This window comes from Hermetia illucens, chromosome 2 (genome assembly GCF_905115235.1).
Source record: "Hermetia illucens chromosome 2, iHerIll2.2.curated.20191125, whole genome shotgun sequence".
Lineage (NCBI taxonomy): Eukaryota > Metazoa > Arthropoda > Insecta > Diptera > Stratiomyidae > Hermetia > Hermetia illucens.
In genome coordinates, this window is record NC_051850.1 from 187,063,678 (window position 1) to 187,084,535 (window position 20,858).

At 47.8% G+C, this 20,858-nt stretch overlaps 1 protein-coding gene across 1 annotated transcript; it reads left to right on the forward strand.

Moving 5' to 3' along the window:
• The first annotated feature begins 259 nt into the window (after positions 1–259).
• LOC119648625 lies at positions 260–20,268 on the forward strand. The gene is made up of 2 exons (XM_038050395.1): positions 260–1,206; positions 19,408–20,268. The coding sequence occupies exons 1-2, from the start codon at positions 370–372 to the stop codon at positions 20,197–20,199; spliced, it is 1,629 nt and encodes a 542-aa protein (XP_037906323.1). The 5' UTR covers positions 260–369; the 3' UTR covers positions 20,200–20,268.
• The last annotated feature ends 590 nt before the right edge of the window (positions 20,269–20,858 follow it).

Here is a 20,858-nt window from a genome sequence, read left to right on the forward strand (position 1 = left end):
AAGCAGTGCATAACCGAGGAAATACACTATGTCGGATGGTGAATTGATGGCAGAAAAAAGTTCAAATGACGGTAATGTCTACGACTTGGACGTACATTTGTGATGGGTCCACAGAAGCTCATGGTTAAGAAGGTCAGATTGCCTAATCGGATTAGGAATAGGCGTTTGGGGATGGAGTGCATGGAGCAGTGCAGTATGCACTCTGCTTTGGGATGGGTTGTTTTGCATACTCGAGTTTTACATATAAAAGGGTGTAACGGCGTTAGAATCATCACACTTGCCATAGCTGCAAATTCAGCTAGACATTCATAGAAACCAAGTAACTATTAGTAAAGTTTAGTGTTTTTTTTGAATAAATTAAATAGAAAAATGAAGATCTTCATCGCATTGATCGCACTTTGGGGAGCTGTATCAGCCGTTCCAACGTTATTGGCAGGTGGTCCAACATATTATACCGAAACGATTCCTCTAAGAACACAGTTCGTCGCCCAAGACGCAATCGGACAATACTCATATGGATATACCGGAGACTCATCAGCTAGATCGGAAACCAAGTCCTTAGATGGAGTCACCCGTGGAGCCTACTCGTACTTGGATGCTGATGGGAAATTACAATCTGTGGAATATACCGCGGATGCTGTAAATGGATTCAGGGCTGCAGCTACAAATTTGCCTACTTCTCCTGTGGATGATGGTATCGCCCCTGAACCAGTACAAGAAACTGAAGAAGTCGCAAAAGCCCGAGCTGAACACTTGGCTGCATTTAAAGAGGCAGAGATCCGAGCAGCTGCAGCTCCTGAGGAACCAGAGGAAGAGGAAGAAGAAGGTACATCAGATGGCATCGAGGAAATGTCTGCTCAAGGCGCCATTGGTGGAGAAGCACCAGCTTCCACGTCTGCTGTCGCTCCTGGAACGATTACAGTATCATCACCAATTGCCGCTATTCAAGCCGTTCCTGCAATTGCAGCTGTTTCTGGCATCCCTGCCTTGGCTGTGAGAACACTTGAGTCACCAGTATCCAGTGCATATTCGTACCAGGTTGAGACCAATTCCAACCCTTCGTATTCTTATAGTGTGGCTACACCACTATACTCAGCACCACTGAAAACTGTTAACACTTTGTCATATGCAGCTGCACCTGTGATTGCACGATCTCGTGTTGATGTAATTGGTGATCGACATATCGATATTAATGGACACCTCGCGGCATTCTAACATTCCAAATCAATACCATTTATCCTACTTAGACTGATTTCTGGGTTTTTGTACTTGTACTACTCTTAAACTTTTAACATTACTACGTTGTGTGACCGATAATCATAGCTTGTTTAAATGTAGGCATTTTTATTTTTCAATTAATTCAATAAAGAATTACAAAAATGTAACATGTTTGGTGCAATTTATTTACCATGTAGAGACTTCCATCATCACCAACGGTGCAACACCGGTATCCGATCTAGACCTGGCTTAGTAAGGAACTCCAGATAACCAACGAGTAAGCAGGCGCGGGGAATCCCCAAATGGCGACAACTTATCTACTGACACGTTGTTGATGCAAACGTAACTCTCTATGACTTTCGGTCTGAATACGTTTTTAAGACTTTGTGTAAAACAGAACCTTAGTAAAATCGGTTTACTGTCTATTTTAAGGAGGTGGAAATCTTGAAAAAACTCTGTCCTGGCATGCTAGAGTGTGGGATTTTTCATCATCATCAACGGCGCAACAACCGGTATCCGGTCTAGGCCTGCTTTAATAAAGAACTCCAGACATCCCGGTTTTGCGCCGAGGTCCACCAATTCGATATCCCTAAAAGCTGTCTGGCGTCCTGACCTACGCCATCGCTCCATCTTAGGCAGGGTCTGCCTCGTCTTCTTTTTCTGCCATAGATATTGCCCTTATAGACTTTCCGGGTGGGATCATCCTCATCCATACAGATTAAGTGACCCGCCCACCGTAACCTATTGCGCCGGATTTTATCCACAATCGGACGGTTATGGTATCGCTCATAGAGGGGTCAAGCAGTGTACTGCAGGATAGACTGATGCGGAACATAGCTCCCTGAGGCCAACCTATCTTTCTCTAAGGATGAGTTGTCTCTCCTCTGGGACGGTGTGTGCCTTTTCAGGGGCCAAGCCTCTCGTCTACCAAGACCGTTAGTGAGTGGTGATAGCCACACCCTGTACGAGGTGACCCTACTATTAACAAAACGCTACGGATCTAGACTGGGGAGTCGAAAAACACCTCCCCCAATCCAGGGTGTCATGCGAACCGTGCCCATTGGATAGTTTGCAGTAGGGGGTAACTGACTGTATTTGAACGGAGCCTCACTGATACCTGGTCGCCTCAGTGAGTAAGTTAGATCTTACCGTGCTACGGGGGGCTATGGCACGGTGGACCTCTTAACCCCCATACTCGTGGGAATCAAATGAGTACAAAACTGAAAAAAAAAAACAAAAACCAAAAAAGCGGGGCCCCGTACCGTACCAAAACTGGTTAATCAGGCGGAGGCACGTCTCCGAATTACTGAAAGCCAGGTGACAACACCCAAGAAGGGAGAAGTTGGGACGTCAAGCAGTGGATCCAAGGTGACCATTGGTATACTGCATGGACTACAGCCAACGAACACCACTGCTCAAAGAGCAGGGACCAGCAAAAGCACGTCTGAGATAAATATAACAGACGTCAGGAAGGAGACAGGTCTCAGTGGCGCCGGGGTTAAATGGTACCTGCGCTATCTGAAGGAAGGCCTGAAACCAGAAGAGGCCCTTAAGAAGGCTCAGGACAGACCTAAGCCATCTCTACCGGAGCCGAGAAAGCGGGGAGCAGCAGAGATCAGCCCGCATGAAGGGAATGCTCCCAAAAAACCCAGACCTGAACCCACGGGAGGAGAAAACCCGGGCAGGTCAGGAGTGAAGGCAGGACCCAGGAAGCCCGGCATTAGCTATGCTAGTGCGGGCAAGGGCATTCGACTGGCCATACTGCCAAAAAGGTTTCCCGAGCAAATACTCACTCGGGAGGAACAGGAAATCATTGAAGAACTTGTCGTCAAGCAGATGATCAAGGGTTGGACGTCGAAACTGGTGTTCACCGGGATACGCTTTCGACCAGGCCTTATACTGGTGGACTGCGCGACGGAAGGTACCGCAGAATGGGTCAGAACCATAATTCCTAGATTGCCAGGCTGGGAAGGGGTGGAACTGTCAACATGTGCTGGAGATGATATACCAGGAGCCCAAATGGTGACAGTTTTTCTCCCAAAGGCCGCGGCAATAGTAACAGAAGACCTCATGAGACTCCTAATTGCTCAGAACGAAGATCTCCATATTCGACTATGGAGAGTCTTCAGAAGCAAGGTGGAGGGAAAGGGTAAACTCCTCACGATCGGGGTAGATGACCGATCCCTAGAGGCAATTAAACGTCGGAGTTGTCATATCAACTACCGATTTGGCAACATACCTGTGCATGTGCACAAGGAAACGCCAAGGAAAGAGACCTCGGAGGAGGCATCGGGTGGAAAACTTACCGAGGTCCCTGAAGAAGTCGCGGAAGCCATAGAGGCGGAAAGAACTGGATCAACCAGGGAAATAAACCTGCTGCCCAGTGAAGAGCAGAAGCTGGACGACCTAGACTTAGGACTCCTAGGGCTCGGCGTGGACAGCGACGCGCAGGAAAGCGCCATGTCGGAGGAGGAGGGTGACACTCCGACAGTGGAGAAGAGCTCCAAACAATAACGGAGCCAATGGCCAGCACTAGGATAGCCCAGATAAACCTCCACCATGCGAGAGCTGCATCTGCAGTGATTGCAAGGGCAAATTCCAAGGAGAACACTGGAATAGTGCTGGCTCAGGAGCCCTGGATGTACCGGGGGCAGATTCGCGGTCTGCAAGGAGGAGACATGCAGGTAATCTGGGACTCCTCTTGTGAAAAACCAAGAGCTTGTATAATTCTCAAACGTAATCTAAAATACATATGTCTTTCAGAGTTCTTAACCGGGGACCTTGTGGCTATCCAAGTCTCATTGGAAGCCGGGAGGAGCACTCGAGAGGTAGTTGTAGCATCGGGATACTTCCCAGGAGACGAGAGCCGGGCTCCACCGGAACAAGTCGTAAAGCTGACGGAGTATTGCGAGGAGAGGGCGTTACCACTTCTTCTCGGCTGCGATGCCAACGCCCACCACGAAGTGTGAGGAAGCAGTGACACTAATCGTAAAGGTGAGTACCTTCTCGAATTTATTCTTAGTAATAAGTTAGAAATATACAACGTAAGGAACACTCCAACATTTGTGACCAGCACCAGACCAGAGGTACTAGATATAACTCTAGGAAATACCCTAATGAACGGGATGGTCAGGAATTGGAGGGTGTCGGATGAACCCTCAATGTCTGATCACAGGATAATCAGATTCGACATTGAGGGTAACTCCGAAATAAAAAGAATAATAAGGAATCCCAAGAGAACGGATTGGGAATCCTACACAATGCACCTGAGCAACAACATTGCCCACCTTCAAGGGAGCGGTGACATCAGGAGCGATTTAGAATTAGAAACGGTGGTGGAAGACCTCAACACAATCGTCATTGACGCATACGAGGCCAGCTGTCCGGCCAAGACAGTCAAGTCATCAAGGGATGTACCATGGTGGAACAGAAACTTAGCCAGAATGAGAACGGAGGTACGAAAACTCTTTAACCGGGCAAAACGAACCGGGGACTGGCGGAGGTATAAAAATGCACTGACTGCGTATAGCAACGCCATCAGGGAAGCGAAACGGAACAGCTTTAGGGAATTCTGTGAAGGGATTGAACAGATCACAGAAGCAACCAGGCTGTACAAGGCTGTAGCCAAAGACGGGAGAATATCCTCTGTCTGCTTGAAAAAGGAAGATGGGACATTCACCGATAATGAGGAGGACAGGGTACACCTGCTTCTCAGAACTCATTTCCCGGGGTCCTACCCCTCGGCGGCAGGCGACAATAATCTGCCTGACACCCCAATAACGAATAAAAGGGAAAGGAAAGAGAGCTGGAAACTAGCAAAAGAGGTATGCTCAGAAGCTAGGCTAAGATGGGCAGTGGGAACCTTTCAACCAATGAAATCTCCCGGAGCAGATGGCATTTTCCCAGCACTTATCCAGAGAGGCCTAGGAATTATCCTAGAGTCTCTTCTGAGGGTGGTAAGGGGGAGCATAGCACTTGGTTACATACCAAGGGCATGGAGACGGGCAAAAGTGGTCTTTATTCCGAAGGCGGGTAAAAAGGATCCTTTTCACCCTAAATCTTTCAGACCAATCTGCCTAACATCGTTCGTACTCAAAACGCTGGAGAAGGTCATAGACAACTATATTAGAACTAACGTTCTAAAGCGTAATCCCTTACATCACTGTCAACACGCCTACCGGGCAGGAAGGTCAACTGAAACTGCTCTGTATCAGCTGACAGAGGTACTGCGGGACGCCATAGAAACAAAAGAAATTGCACTGTGCGCGTTTTTGGATATAGAAGGAGCATTCGACAACACATCGCACACAGAGATACAGGATGCCCTGAGCCGCAAAGGAGTGGAAAACACCCTGGCACTCTGGATGGGCAAAATGCTAGAAAGCAGACAAATAGAGGTACAAACAGATACAAATTCTATTATCATGAACACCACTCAAGGCTGTCCACAGGGCGGAGTACTATCGCCGCTGATGTGGAGTATGGTAGTGGATGAACTCCTGGACGTGTTAACTAATACTGGAATACAAGTCCAGGGCTACGCGGACGACATTGTTCTAATCTGTAGGGGCAAATATGAAGATACCCTATATGATAGAATCCAAACTGGATTAAGGGTTACTAGTGCCTGGTGCAGAAAGGTGGGACTGCGGATCAACCCAACCAAAACCACCATAGTACCATTCACTAGGAGGCGTAAGCTGGATCACCTGAAAGCCATAACATTACATGATATGGAGGTGAAACGGGAAACAGAGGTCAAATATTTGGGAATCACGCTAGACCAAAAATTACTCTGGAAGACACATGTCGGAAACATCATCATCATCATCATCAACGGCGCAACAACCGGTATCCGGTCTAGGCCTGCCTTAATAAGGAACTCCAGACATCCCGGTTTTGCGCCGAGGTCCACCAATTCGATATCCCTAAAAGCTGTCTGGCGTCCTGGCCCACGCCATCGCTCCATCTTAGGCAGGGTCTGCCTCGTCTTCTTTTCCTACCATAGATATTGCCCTTATAGACTTTCCGGGTGGGATCATCTTCATCCATACGGATTAAGTGACCCGCCCACCGTAACCTATTGAGCCGGATTTTATCCACAACCGTACGGTCATGGTATCGCTCATAGATTTCGTCATTGTGTAGGCTACGGAATCGTCCATCCTCATGTAGGGGGCCAAAAATTCTTCGGAGGATTCTTCTCTCGAACGCGGCCAAGAGTTCGCAATTTTTCTTGCTAAGAACCCAAGTTTCCGAGGAATACATGAGGACTGGCAAGATCATAGTCTTGTACAGTAAGAGCTTTGACCCTATGGTGAGACGTTTCGAGCGGAACAGTCTTTGTAAGCTGAAGTAGGCTCTGTTGGCTGACAACAACCGTGCGCGGATTTCCTCATCGTAGTTGTTATCGGTTGTGATTTTCGACCCTAGATAGGAGAAATTGTCAACGGTCTCAAAGTTGTATTCCCCTATCCTTATTCTTGTTCGTGCTTGTGTTTGACCAGTGCGGTTTGATGTTGTTGGTTGATTCGTCTTCGGTGCTGACGTTGCCACCATGTATTTTGTCTTGCCTTCATTGATGTGCAGCCCAAGATCTCGCGCCGCCTGCTCGATCTGGATGAAGGCAGTTTGAACGTCTCGGGTGGTTCTTCCCATGATGTCGATATCGTCAGCATAGGCCAGTAGTTGGGTGGACTTGAAGAGGATCGTACCTCTTGCATTCACCTCAGCATCACGGATCACCTTCTCGAGGGCCAGGTTAAAGAGGACGCATGATAGCGCATCCCCTTGTCGTAGACCGTTGTCGGAAACACTTGTCGGAAAGCCACGAGGGCTCTGATGACTTGCAGATCCATAGCAGGAAAAAAATGGGGTTGCAGCCCGAAGATACTACTTTTGATATATACTGCAATAGTAAGACCAATGATTACCTATGGAGCGGTAATCTGGGCAGAAAGAACCCAACTTAGCACACAAGCCAGGGAATTACATAAGCTCCAAAGGCTGGCTTGCGTGTGTATCAGTGGGGCAATGAGGACATGCCCAACGGCATCCCTGGAGGTCCTTCTGGGATTAACCCCTCTCCATCTGCACATACAGATGCAGGCAAGGAGATCAATATTCAGGATGGCCGGTAGCATGAGTGAGGCGGGGAGCTGCCTAAATCGAAGGAAGATTGATATCCTTTCTAGGCGGTATCCCGAATTACTGATACCGAGGGACAACATGACAACGAGGTTTCACTTCGATAAGAAGTTTGAAACACGTTGGAGTAACAAGGCAAACTGGGAGAGCGTGGCTGCGACATACGGCTTAAACCAGCAACTGATTACTTGGTACACTGACGGATCCCTCACAGCAGAGGGAGCGGGTGCCGGTGTCATTGGTCCAAGGAAAATGTACTTTGAGCCAATGGGCAGGTACACTAGCATATTCCAGGCGGAAATTTACGCCATAGACAAATGTGCCTCCTTTAATCTGCAAAGGAACTACAGGGGGCAGAACATAGCTATTCTCACCGATAGCCAAGCAGCGATCAAGGCACTTAGGTCCAACCAGGTGAACTCTAAACTGGTATGGGAATGCCTTGAGAGACTGAATACACTCGGCTCGTCCAACAAGGTCTGGATACTTTGGGTTCCAGGCCATGCTGGGCTGGAAGGCAATTAGGCAGCGGATGAATTAGCCAAGAAGGGAGCAGGGATGCCTTTATACGGGCCAGAACCCTTCTGTGGAATCGGAAACGGTTTCATGGCTATGAATCTAAGAAACGAAGAAAAACGGTTGAGGGAACTATATTGGGCGGGCCTACCAGGGATGGAGCAGTCCAGGGTGCTTATTGGGGGATACGAACCCATGCGCACAAAGGATTGCTTAAACCTCACCAAAAAGAACCTCCGAATCATAGTGGGAATTCTCACTGGTCATTGTCGGCTGAACTACCACCTAGGAAAGCTAGGGATATCTACGGACACTGCCTGCAGGTTCTGTGAGGAGGAGGACGAAACCTCTATGCACGTCCTGGGACAGTGTCCAGCACTTGTGCAAAGTAGGTCGATACATCTGGGAGAACACTTAATACCAGATGCAAAGCTGAAACTTCTGGAAGTGGGGAACATACTAAAGTTCCTAACGGTTACTGGCCTGCTTGAGATACTATGATCAACAGGAACACTATAACCAGTAAAAGGGGCACAATAGTTCTTCAAGGACGCGGTGCGACTTTCCCTTAACAGAATAATAATAATAATCGCTCATAGATTTCGTCATTGTGTAGGCTACGGAATCGTCCATCCTCATGTAGGGGGCCAAAAATTCTTCGGAGGATTCTTCTCTCGAACGCGGCCAAGAGTTCGCAATTTTTCTTGCTAAGAACCCAATTTTCCGGGGAATATATGAGGACTGGCAAGTAGTCTTGTACAGTAAGAGCTTTGACCCTATGGTGAGACGTTTCTAGCGGAACCGTTTCAGTATTCACTCTCACCTGATTGTCAGAGGGGATTATAGGTGGTGTCGTAATTCGAGTTCGGAGCACTATGCCAATTAGATAAAGGTATCCCTATGTGAGCCATGGGAGCCGACGTAACGCCTGAGTACCGTCTCTACTTGACTGTTGAAATCTCCAAGTATGATGACATATTTGGGACAGGCTTCGAGGGTACGCTCAACTGCCTCGTAGAAGGTATATTTCTCCGACTCTGCAGTCTCCTCTGTAGGGGCGTGCATTTATACGATAACAGCAGGTTTCATTTTTTGGCTGACTAAAAAACCTACTCCGAGCACATATTTTACTGGGTGGCTACTATAACATATGGTTCAACGCATCTCTTGCAACGCTGTTACATCAGCCTATTCCTAGCTGCTGAGCAGTATTCGGTGTGTATAGGGAGTGCACGTTCCATGAGAAATCGTTATTCGGTTCTCGTTGCCGGGTTCGTTTTAAAGCCCATCCTGTCCGAGGCTCTTTTTGCAGATTCGTAGCATCGGTTTTTCTTGTAGGGTTGTCAGCCCTCCCAACCCCCAACCTGGAGGACCAGTTGGTACAATTTGTTCCGTTTTTAAGCGCGGGAGACTCCCTTTCAGTCTTCTCCGTGTGGAGTTTTTCATTAAGAAGGAACTCCCAGCGATCACCACGTGGAGGTGGAGATAGGGTTCGGTAGTAGAGCTGTTGGTGTTGGTTCAGCATGCGTTTTCCAGGTTTTATGCTCCATCGTGGGTACCAATCCACGTTTCGCCCTGGGACCCATAGTACTCGTGGCCGAAATGTCGCGAAGAAAATAAACGCTACTTAAGTGGCGCAAATTAGCTCAAGTCCTTAAAACATTGTTGGGGGAATGCTGAAGTTAGAGTAAAACCGATGCGCAGTGAACTGAAACAAAAAACATTCTCGCAGAACTTGGCATGTGTATGTAGCATACTCTACCACAGACAGTACGATGTCGTAGGTCAGGACTCAGGCAGCTACAAGGAATCCAAATGTTTGGAACTGCTCACTAAAGGAAGTCTAGACCGGACGCCGATTTGAGATGAACTTGTTCATATAATAAGAATATTCAGGAGTGACCATGGCAAGTCAAACAGGTACTGAATACTTCGAGGGGAATATATAGTCAAGGAGTGCAAAACTTATTCTGAATGTATGCTTTGTAGACACCAACAGATTCCTTGTGTTTAGGAGAGCCTAGAGTACATTGAAAGTATGAAACATGCGGAAATTCAGCTATGTAAGAAGTGAAATAGTCACAGGAAGTCGGACCCATCTGGGCAAAAAAGGTGACGTTCACATCTACAGTTTCTAAGCTTCACCAAGTGTAATGGTGTTGTAATATGAGGAAAAGCTAGGTATGTTGACTTCGGATGCTAGAAGTTGAAATCCGAAAATCAAAGCCGGTGATATTAGCACTTAACCCGCGGAAAAAGCTATTTTCCTCGAAGCGTTGACGGAGGAAGATATGATGCTTGCATTGCATTGCTTCTCTTATTTAAATGAAATACAATGACAGAAAAATTAGAGGACGCTACTGTAAAATCACAGCACAGCTCAGCACGTTTTGCAGAGCAGTTTGACACAGCAAGAGCATAACAGCAACATTGAAAAATTCATTTTGTTGTTGAGCGTTCATCGCGAATCATCATAAGTGGTATGGAATCAATGCGATAAATTGATTCTTGCCGAGGTGTTTTCAAATTTGCCTCCGGAGTAGCAGAAATGGTTGCTGATGAATCGTGAATCGTATTGGTTCAAACGAATGAACAATGAATGCTTTGGTTTCCAATTTGATTCCGATCGAAATAAACAATGAATGAATGTTTAAGTTTCCAACTTGATTAATTTAGTTTACTGGGGGGAATTGCAGCTTCGTGCACTCAGGCCATTGTTAGGTCCATTGTAATATAACCGTAAATCGCCAATTTAATGGCTTATCGCCTACGGCGTTTGCAGGCTTTAGTGAATTTGAGAACATTCTCCAGAGCAAAACAGTGTGCAGATTCCTCATTGAAGAAAATTTTACCAATGTGTCTTCGTCTGAGATCTGAGGAGGCCGGGCAGCTGGATATAAAGTGCAGGGCCGTCTCCTCCTCCTTCTCACATTGGCTGCACATAGTCAAAACCACGACCCTAATCTTTTTCATCTGGTAGTTTAATGAGCAATGTCCCGTTAAAAACCCTATTGGGGTTTTCATGTCCTACTTCTTAAGGGATAACAAAAACACCGCTCTGGCGACCCCAGTTTCTTTCACAACGATTTTTGCCTGCCGGAAACAGTTCAAATTTCTCCACTCGGCTGCGCAAATCCTTGCAATTTCACCCTTTAGAGTAGACTTGACAGTGGATGACCGGATGCCAAAAGCTGGTTGCCAAATCCAGACCCTCGGCGAGCCAGTCTGTCAGCCTCCTCATTACGATGTTAGAGTGCCCCGGCACCCACATCAGGAATGTTTCGTTCAGTTAGATGACAACTCCACACCAACTGGTTTGATATGTCGTTGCTGTTTAATGTTGATAATGCGGCCTGACTGTCGGAACAGATTCGAATGGTGCAACTTCTCCATTTTTGTCCCAGACATCCTTCTGCTGCCAATGAAATGGCATACTATATATCTCCGCCTGAAATATGGTCATCACTTTTCCGAGAGGTCGGGCCAGTTCCATAATCGGATTCCCCGAGAACACCCCAGCGCCCAATCCGCCTTCTAGAACTGACCCGTCGGTGAAGATTATTAAGTCTGAAATCTGAAAAGACTCATGGCCATTTATCGGCCATTCTTTTCTTTTGGTGATTACGACAGTGTATGTTTTTTCAAAGACGAATCTGGAAACCATATGATCGGCAGGCATCAGAGCTACCGAATGTTTGCCAAAGAATTTCCAGATAGATGGTATCGAGTATATACGTCATTGGCTGCTTTCCGTTTCACCTCCAAGTGAATGGGGGGTAGACTTAGGATAGCTTCGAGTGCCGCAGTCGTCATAGTATTCATTGCTCCAGTAATATTTAGGCAACCAAGCCTCTGAATCTGCGTTAGCAGCTCCCTGCTGTTAGGAAAGTTCAGTCTCGACTACCAGACGATGCATGCATACATCAAAATGGGGTTTATTATGGATGTATACATCCAGTGTATCCGTTTTCATGAAAGTCTCTAGGTCTTACCTATCGCATTCCAACAGCACCAGAGCAAGCTGTAGGATTTCTGATATTGTTCCTGGATATGGTGCTTCCACGTTAACTCGGACTCGAAATATACGCCTAAATACTTGACTGTTTCTGCCAAGTGGATTTCCGTCCTTGCTAAGGGGGGTTGCGTATAGCTGCCCCAACTGACGTTCCTAGTGAACATAATTAACCGAGTCTTCCTAGCATTCATCCTGAGTCCATTGCGGAGGCACCAACTGTAGAATTCATGCAGAGTTGCATTCAAGCGGTCACATATTGTGTGCAGCTCAGAAACCCTTTTGAGGGTTAGTCGCGCACCCTCCCACACATCGTTAAGAGAGGAGCAGTGGTTTCGTCAGCAAAGTTTAGCCGTAACATTTTACGGTGTACACCTACATGCTCAAAGCGAAGCTTAATACCTTGCGAGGATGCAGTTCTTACAGCTAGGAGGAGTTTCCTCCTAAGTTGTACGCACTGCTCAGTATCGCAATCAGATGAATTAGTGTCGTCATATAAGACCCATCCATCAGCTTCGATAGCCTTGGCTGCAAATGAAGGCCTAGCCCGTGGATTGTGATTTGCCCGGAGACGGTTGGCCTGGAGACGGTTGACTCAGAGGCGGTAGCAAACAGCCTACCCATGGGCAAGACTTTAGCCTCAGCAGGTGGCACTGATTTGAGCCCGGGGTGAGTCAGAAGGGACCTGCCTCGGTTCTTCCGTTAAGGACTGGGTCCCAATTAGATTGGTTCCCACTTGAGTAGTGGAGAATCTGAGTCGAGACTCAGGAGATACAACATGACTTTATGAACAACCATATGACATGATACGAACGTAGGTCAAATTGATGAGTCATAGCTTAGAATTATTATTTTTCAAAAATATATTTTGACTTTAATACGATGGCTGAAAACCATAATTGAGAAACATATTTGTTAATGTGTGTGCGGATAGCTGAGTGGTTAGAGCGCAAGGCTGTCGTACGGAAGGTCGCGATTCAAATCTCCCTGGTAGCAGTGGAATTTGTATCGTGATTTGACGTAGGATACCTGTCGACTCAGTTGTCAATGAGTACCTGTGTCAAGGCGGCCTGGTCTGATTATGCTTCAGGTTAAAGTTGCATAATTCGGCAAGTGCTCACACGACCTCCGCGTGGTGGCCGCTGGAAACCGTCTTCGGGCGGGTCAAGAGTGTGTAGGGCCGGGCTGGGAGTAGGCCCATCCAACTGACAAAGATCTGCTTGTCTGCTGGTCATGTGTTAGGGGCAAGTAGATCTGGCGGGGGGATGGACTGAAGCAACAGCCCGGGGATCGTCCTCCCTGCACCGGAGAAGGTGCTAATAGGACCCCAAGCCAAGGTGGAACAGCATACGCCGAGGGCTGCGTGGCCAATGGGGAGCTTGGTCTTTAGTATGCGAACTCTGAATACCTTGGGCACCTTCACTTTCAAATAAGACCCTTACCCTGGTGGCCGGGCCAGCCAGGGTGGACATTCTTCCCGGACTACTCGTGGGACCAAGACATGGACTCAATTAACAAAAAAACTAAAACGACGATAGAAGAGGAGGCGATGATGCCAGGCGCATCATCGGAGGACGAGCTGCTGGCCTACAGCCAGGAGACAGTGGCCGTCGAGAGCAGTACACTCGGTGCCAGCCGTAGCCCCGTTGTGCTGAAACCAGCCGCAGGGACCTCCCGGAGCGAGGCGTCAGACGGACTAGTGGCTTCCAGCCTGGAATCCACTGCCGTCAAGCTGGGTGTAGCGAGTACCAGACATAGTACTTCTGACCCGAAGCCCTCAGCGTCGGGGGATCCCTCGAAAGCGAAAACCGACAAGAATGCCGGTCGCCGGAAACCGGCTAAGAAGCGAACGTCCACGGGTGTCCTGCTCAAGAGCCAGTACCAGAAGGCCATGCATATTCTCGGCAAGATTGTCAAGAATAAGAAGGCCGGTACTGTCGACGAGCGGGATGAAAAAGACCTCGCTAAATACCAGGCGATTGTTGATGAATACAACAGCAAACGCCGGGCTGACGAGCAGAAGGCGAAGCCCATCGCTCTAAAACGCAACCGATCTCAAGACGAGGTCCAACAAGATAAGAAGCGGAGCAGAGTGGGCAAGAGCGCAGACGCCAAGCAACACACGGAAGAAATTGTACAGCAACCGTCAGCCGGCGGGCCACGTACTGCGAAGCCCTTCAGCGATGTGGCCAGGAGTCACTTACGTGTGGCGCTGGCGGATGGCAATTCTGCTAGCGGCAAACTAACGCTGGAGGTGTGGACCAGTGTTGAGGCTAGGCTGTCGGGCATGGTCAATGAACATCTCGTGGAGACCGGAGGCAAGCACCCGGGACTCACTCCCCACTTTGATTCATCTCAGGTGGTCCGTGGGTTCCACGTAATAGCTTGCATGGACCAGTTCTCTAAGGACTTTCTCGACTCGTGTGTCGCTAAGATCAGCGACGCCTGGGAGGGCGTTAAGCTCAAGATTATCCCTTACGACGAGATTTCCAGGAGACCGGTCGCTCGCATCTGGTTGCCGAAGATCCGCATGGAGAAAGACAAGCTCGTCCATTTCCTGCGCCTTCACAACCCCGGGATTCCCATAGACGACTGGGTTGTTAAAAAGGAGGAGGAACCTCAGATAAACAGCCAGCCCGTACTACTCCGCATAAACGAGGAGTGCCTGGAGGCACTGAAAAAGGCTGATTATAAAGTGTGGTTCGGAGTCAGGAATGCCAAAGTAAAAGTGTTCCGTTCTGCGAAACTGGACGACGACCTTGACCTAATCGACACCGCCAACGAGTTGTTGGAGGAGATGACGATCGACGGTCCGACGGGGGCTGACAAACCCCCCACGCAAGCAGATCATGCTGAGGGTAACGCAGATAAATCTTCAGCACTCGAAGTGCGCCTCGGCTAATCTGCTCGTCTTCCTCTTAGAGGAAGACATCGACATGGCATTAATATAGGAGCCCTGGGTCGGAAGCAACCAAACCATCAAAGGGCTCCAAAGCAAATATTTTAATTTATTCCACAGCACAGGAGACGCTGATCAGGATAGACCTAGAGCATGTATTCTTGCGAAAAAGAGTCTGCACGCTTTCCTGTGCCCGGAACTGTGTTCCAGTGGCCTAGTTGTGGTCAAGCTGGAGCAGGTGGGGGCAGAGAACGTGTATATTTCCTCGGCGTACATGGCTCATGACCGATCAGCTCTGCCAAAAGAACTGCAACATCTGACGAACACCATAACAGCAAAGAAACCCAACCTGCTGATAGGCTGCGACGCAAATGCAAGGCATACGCTTTGGGGCAGCTCCGAAATCAACGAAAGAGGTGAGTCATTCTTTGATTTTATTATTACTTCAAATCTATCGGTATGTAACAGAGGCAGTACACCAACCTTTCATTTCCCCTGCTCGGAGACCTGTGACGGTTGGGATGAGGTCCTTGATATCACCCTAATAACAGACAACGGGATTCTTAGGGTGGAGGACTGGAGAGTGTCTGACCAGAGATCCTTCTCTGACCACAGTTGGATACTCTTCAGTCTAGATCTCGCCGCAGAGGTTTCCACGCCTTTTAGAGACCCCCGGAGGATCGACTGGAGAAAGTTTGGTCAGGTAATTAAGAACAAACTCTCCGGTGCGCAAATTGGTAGGATTCGCACGACAGACGAACTGGAGTCAAAGGTCGGGGCTCTGGAGAAGGCTTTTGATACCGCCTTCAAAGTCTCGTGCCCTGCTAAGTACAGCAAAAAGACCCTGCCACCGTGGTGGAACGAAGATCTCTCTAGTCTCAGGAATCTGACCAGAGAAATCTTCAACATCTGCTACAGGCAAAAATACTGGCAGCCATATAAGGACTGCCTAAAGAAGTACAAGTCGGCCATCAGGACCGCCCAGAGGCGGTCTTGGCTAGACTATTGTCAGAACATCGAAAGCACTAGTGAGGCTCAATAAGATTCTGTCCAAGGAACATAAGAGTCCATCCTTCCTTAAAAAGTCGGAAAGCTCCTGGACGGAATCTTCTAGTGAAACCTTGGAGCTGCTGGTGCAAACGCACTTTCCCTCCAGCGAGGAGGACTGTGAGTCGGAACCTCGCTTGGAGGGTTGGCGGCAACCCCAGCTGTGCGAGACTATCAAATCGGTAATTACCGGGGATAGGATCGGCTGGGCTATAAACAGCTTCTCCGCATACAAATCTCCGGGCCCAGATGGCATAATGTCAGTCATGCAACAGAAGCAGCAGGAAAGGGTTGTGCCGTGGCTTGTTGAGATTTACCCGAGCTGCATCACTTTAGGATACGTACCGCAGTCCTGGAGGCGCGCAGGGGTGGTTTTCATACCGAAAGCGGGCAGGCGAGGTCATGAATCCGCGAAGGACTTTCGGCCAATCAGCCTGACCTCTTTCGTGCTGAAGACCCTAGAACGCGTCCTGGACATTCACTTAAGGACGATTATGGAGAGAACGCCTTTCTCTAGGTCCCAGCATGCCTACCTCAAAGGAAAATCCACAGAAACCGCCCTCCACGAGGTAATTGGCACGGTTGAGCGGTCGCTGCAGTACAAGCAGTATACCCTTGCTGCCTTCTTGGATATAGAAGGAGCTTTCAACAACGTCAGTACCAACGCCATCAAGAAAGCCTTGACCGGTATTGGATTGGAGGGGTATCTCACGCATTGGATTATATCCGTGCTGAGTACCAGGATAATCCAGTCCGATCTGGGAGGCAACCACTTGACCAGAGCTGTGAACAGAGGCACGCCCCAGGGTGGTGCTATTTCACCGGTGCTCTGGTTAATAGTAATGGACAAAATTTTACGTACATTGGACAGCAGCAGGGTGAAGGTGGTGGCGTATGCCGACGACTTGGTGATATTAGTATCAGGGATGTTTCTGTCCATTATGAGCGACATCATGGAAGGAGCGTTGCGAAAGGTGTGCCTGTGGGCCGCAAGATGCGGACTCAGTATAAACCTAACCAAAACGCAACTGATGCTATTCACCACCAAGACAAGGATACCTGAATTCCATCTACCACGGCTGAATGAACAAAGATTGGTTCTTTCCTCTAATGTGAAGTATCTGGGTGTAATCCTGGATCCTAAGCTAAATTGGAGGTTGAACATAAAACTGAGGGTTAAGAAGGCCTGTATAGCCTTCTATGCCTGTAAGAGAACCTTTGCGAAGAAATGGGGTCTCCGGCCGAGGATGGTTCTCTGGATGTACACCGCTGTAGTGCGTCCGATCCTGACGTACGGATCTATTGTATGGTGGCAGGCTTTGAAGAAGAAATACAATAGAACGAAGCTTAATAGGATTCAAAGAACCGCGTGTGCAGGTGCTACGGGGGCTCTGCAGTCCTGCCCGGCAGATGCTCTCAATGTACTCCTGCATCTCCTCCCCCTAGATCTCCACATCAAATATGTTGCAGCGTGCAGTGCCGCCAGACTACGTGAGTCTGGATGCTGGGCAGCGAAGTCCTACGGCCACAGCAACATTCTAGATGAAATACCTCGAGAAATCTGGGCATCCCCCACGGACTATGTCACACGCAAGCTGAACTTCACGAGAAACTTTGCTGTGGACCTTCCAACCAGGGCAAAGTGGAAAACCGGCGGCGTGTTGCAAGACTATGACACGGTATTCTTTACGGACGGATCAAAGATGGCCTATGGAGTCGGCGTGGGGGTTTTCTCGAATACACACGGTGTATCTAAGTCGTATGGTTTCCCAGGTTTCACCAATGTATTCCAGGCGGAAGTACTGGCGATATTGGAGGTCTGTCGATGGCTGGCCATTCTGATCGACAGCCAAGCGGCCATCGAGGCCTTGTACTCAACGACGATATCTTCCCGGTTGGTGGGGCAGTGCAGAGACACGCTCAACCGTCTGGGCGGCACGCTCAAGATCACTTTCCTCTGGGTTTCCGGGCAAAGGAACATAGGGGGGAATGAGCGGGCTGACGGATTGGCCAGGCAAGGCTCTGCTCTTGGCAGTCCCTCGGGGAATACAGTCGGTGTTCCGCTGGCGGCTGTCGGGGGTCGAGTCTACTTGCACTACCTAGCAGCCGCTGGCCTGAGATGGCGAAGGCTTACAAGCTGTGCCAAATCAAGGAGAATTTGGCCCGCTTATAACATAGTCCGATCACGAGAGCTCCTGTGCCAGACGCGTGCAAATGCATTCAAGATTACGGCGGTCTGCACGGGGCACTGGCCCATAGGGGACCATGCCGCTAGGCTCGGCTTACCCTACAACTCGCATTGCCGAAGCTGCGGAGAAGGAAGGGAAACCCTCATGCACTTTCTTTGCGATTGCCCAGCTCTGGCTCGAGTCAGGCTGCGGACACTGGGTAAACCATTCTTTGGGGACCTCAGTGAGATTTCTAGCTGCAGGGTCGGAGAGCTGCTTTCCTTCGTGAATGCTACGGGCTGGCTCTGAAGATCCGAGCCAGCTGGACTCTGCTTCCCTGTTCCTATAACAACAGTCACGGTCTTAGGAGTTTGTGGCATCAAAACGGCGCACCAATGCGCTAATTGGGCTCCTCGGAGCGGCCACTGATACCTACCTACCTACCTACCTACCTGTGTCAAATCAGGGTAATAATCTCGGGGGAGCACAATGCTGACCACATTGCCTCCTATAGGGTACTGGAATCCTGTAGTGTTCCGTTACGGTCTTGAATGAAGTCCTCTAACACACTTCAAGGCCCTGATCCAATTGGATTGTTGTGCCAACGATTATTATTTGTTAAGCAAGCAGAAATAGGACAAACCCTTCTAAAAGGGACAATGTGGAAATATTTTTAAATTCCTATCTATTTGGTAGGGTTTCACCGGAGATAGTCCATTAGTAAAATCTCACCTCAAATCATCTTTCATTAATTAAATGAATGATGATTAACAAACGACTTATTCCTAATTATGTATATTGTCTTCTTCTTCGCTTCGTTTGTCGTGCATTGCTGTAAACGTTTTTTAATACTCTTTCGGCGGCCATGGAGTCTTACTTCAGTCCAACCTGTATTAATTATATACATACAAACCGTACAATTAGTTGATAATGCGAAATAAATGGTGTAATAGGCTTTTAAATATTGTCTGAATGGTTATTTTATTCACATGTGCTCGTTCAATATCGAGCACGCTCCTTTTGGAATGCAAAACTGCATAAAGTGGTATCCTATGCAGACGCACATGTGGATAGTAAATGCCGTATGGAGGTATGGGGAAGGGTGTCATCAAGTTCCGCATTTTTAAGGCTACAATTTGAGACTCAACCTGTTTGATGTGTTCTTGATGTTTCAATATATTTATGAGATAAAAAAGTGAAATGACCATTGAAATAACCGAGACCGAAGATATGTTACTGAAGGTCATGGTGATTGCATGTGCATCTACTCGCTAGTGATGAGGACGAAGATCTGACTGAATGAGTATAAAAGGTTGAGCAATTGCACAATTCAGTATCCAGTCCTCAGAAGCGAATTCTAGTAAACATACGCTAGTAGCGCCTTTGACCAATTATCTTAATCGAAGATGAAAGTATTTATCACTTTTGCAACATTTGTGGCCGCTGCTTTTGCCTCACCATCGCAACTAGCAGTTTTGCCTGTGCAATCTTATCTTCTTCCGGGATTAAGTGCAGCAGCCCCAGCTCAAGCGCAATACCACGCTCAGGACTCTTTTGGACAATATCGTTACGGATACAGTGATGGACTTTCGGCTAAGGAGGAAATCAAAACTTTGGATGGAATCACTCGTGGATCATACAGCTACGTTGATGCTAACGGTGAACTCCAATCTGTTGACTATAGTGCCGATGCTCTTAATGGATTCCGTGTTGCTGGAACTAATCTTCCTAAGGCTCCAAAAGATCTCCCAATCCTAAAGCAAAACTTACCACAGCAAGTAGAGGAAACCCCAGAGGTAGCTCAGGCAAAGGCTGCTCATTTTGCCGCTCATCAGGAAGCGAAAACTCGCTCTAACGATTATCGGCCAGCAGAACATATCTACGACATGAAGGATCTCCCAAAGCAGGTTGAGGATACAGCTGAAGTTGCTAAGGCAAAAGCTGACCATCTTGCTGCCCTGAAGCATGCCGAACTTCGGAATTCTGCAATTGAAGAAGTTCGGGCTGCACCAGTTTACCAGGCGAACTTTGGAGTATATTCGTACAGTCCCGAAATTGCAGCTCTTCCAAGTTTTAAAGCTGCCGTAGCACCTGCAGCGCCATTGTTGGCAGCCTCTTATATCCCACAATCGTACAGCTACTCTCCGCTGGCTTTGAACCCACGGTTTCTGACCCGGTCTTTTGTATATTAAACGGGGGAGAGAGAATGGTTGGTTAATTATGTAATCGTTACCCGAACGTTGCTAAATAAATATTTTTTTTAATGCAAAATAAAAAAAAAAGATTTGTTAATATTGTCTTGCAAATAGGATGAAACTGGTTAAGAAAATTGCTTGCAGTTATCCTGTTTATAAAAGGAAGGTAATTTAATAGAAAGCACAGCATAAAAGGCAATAAACAGGCTCGAATGAGAATCAATGAGATTCAAGGTGGGAAGCCTTTCGACCTCTAGTTTATGCTCTACAGATAAAAGTTCTGGTAACCTTAAAAAGCCTTTTAGCTACCAAAATGGTACAATGAAGTTATCTTCTATTATCTGTCTATTTAACTACATGAAGACAGCTAAAGGTTACCAGAACTTTTATCGGTAGAACACAAACAAGAAGTCCAAGGTCCAACAAACCAGTTACTTCCCTAGCTTTACTGGTGGTGTGGTCAGCAAGAGTTACTCCCAGTCCTCTTTTTAAAATCCGCAATTATCTAAAGATCTGCCTAATTTGTTGACTTCCTGGGTTCTGTTTTTGCTGATACCCCCTGGGAATCTCTATAAGTTTGCTCAGTGGAGCTTCCAGACCACTTCACTATTACGATGAAAGGAAACTTACCACCTTTGCCATGATTTGAATTGTAC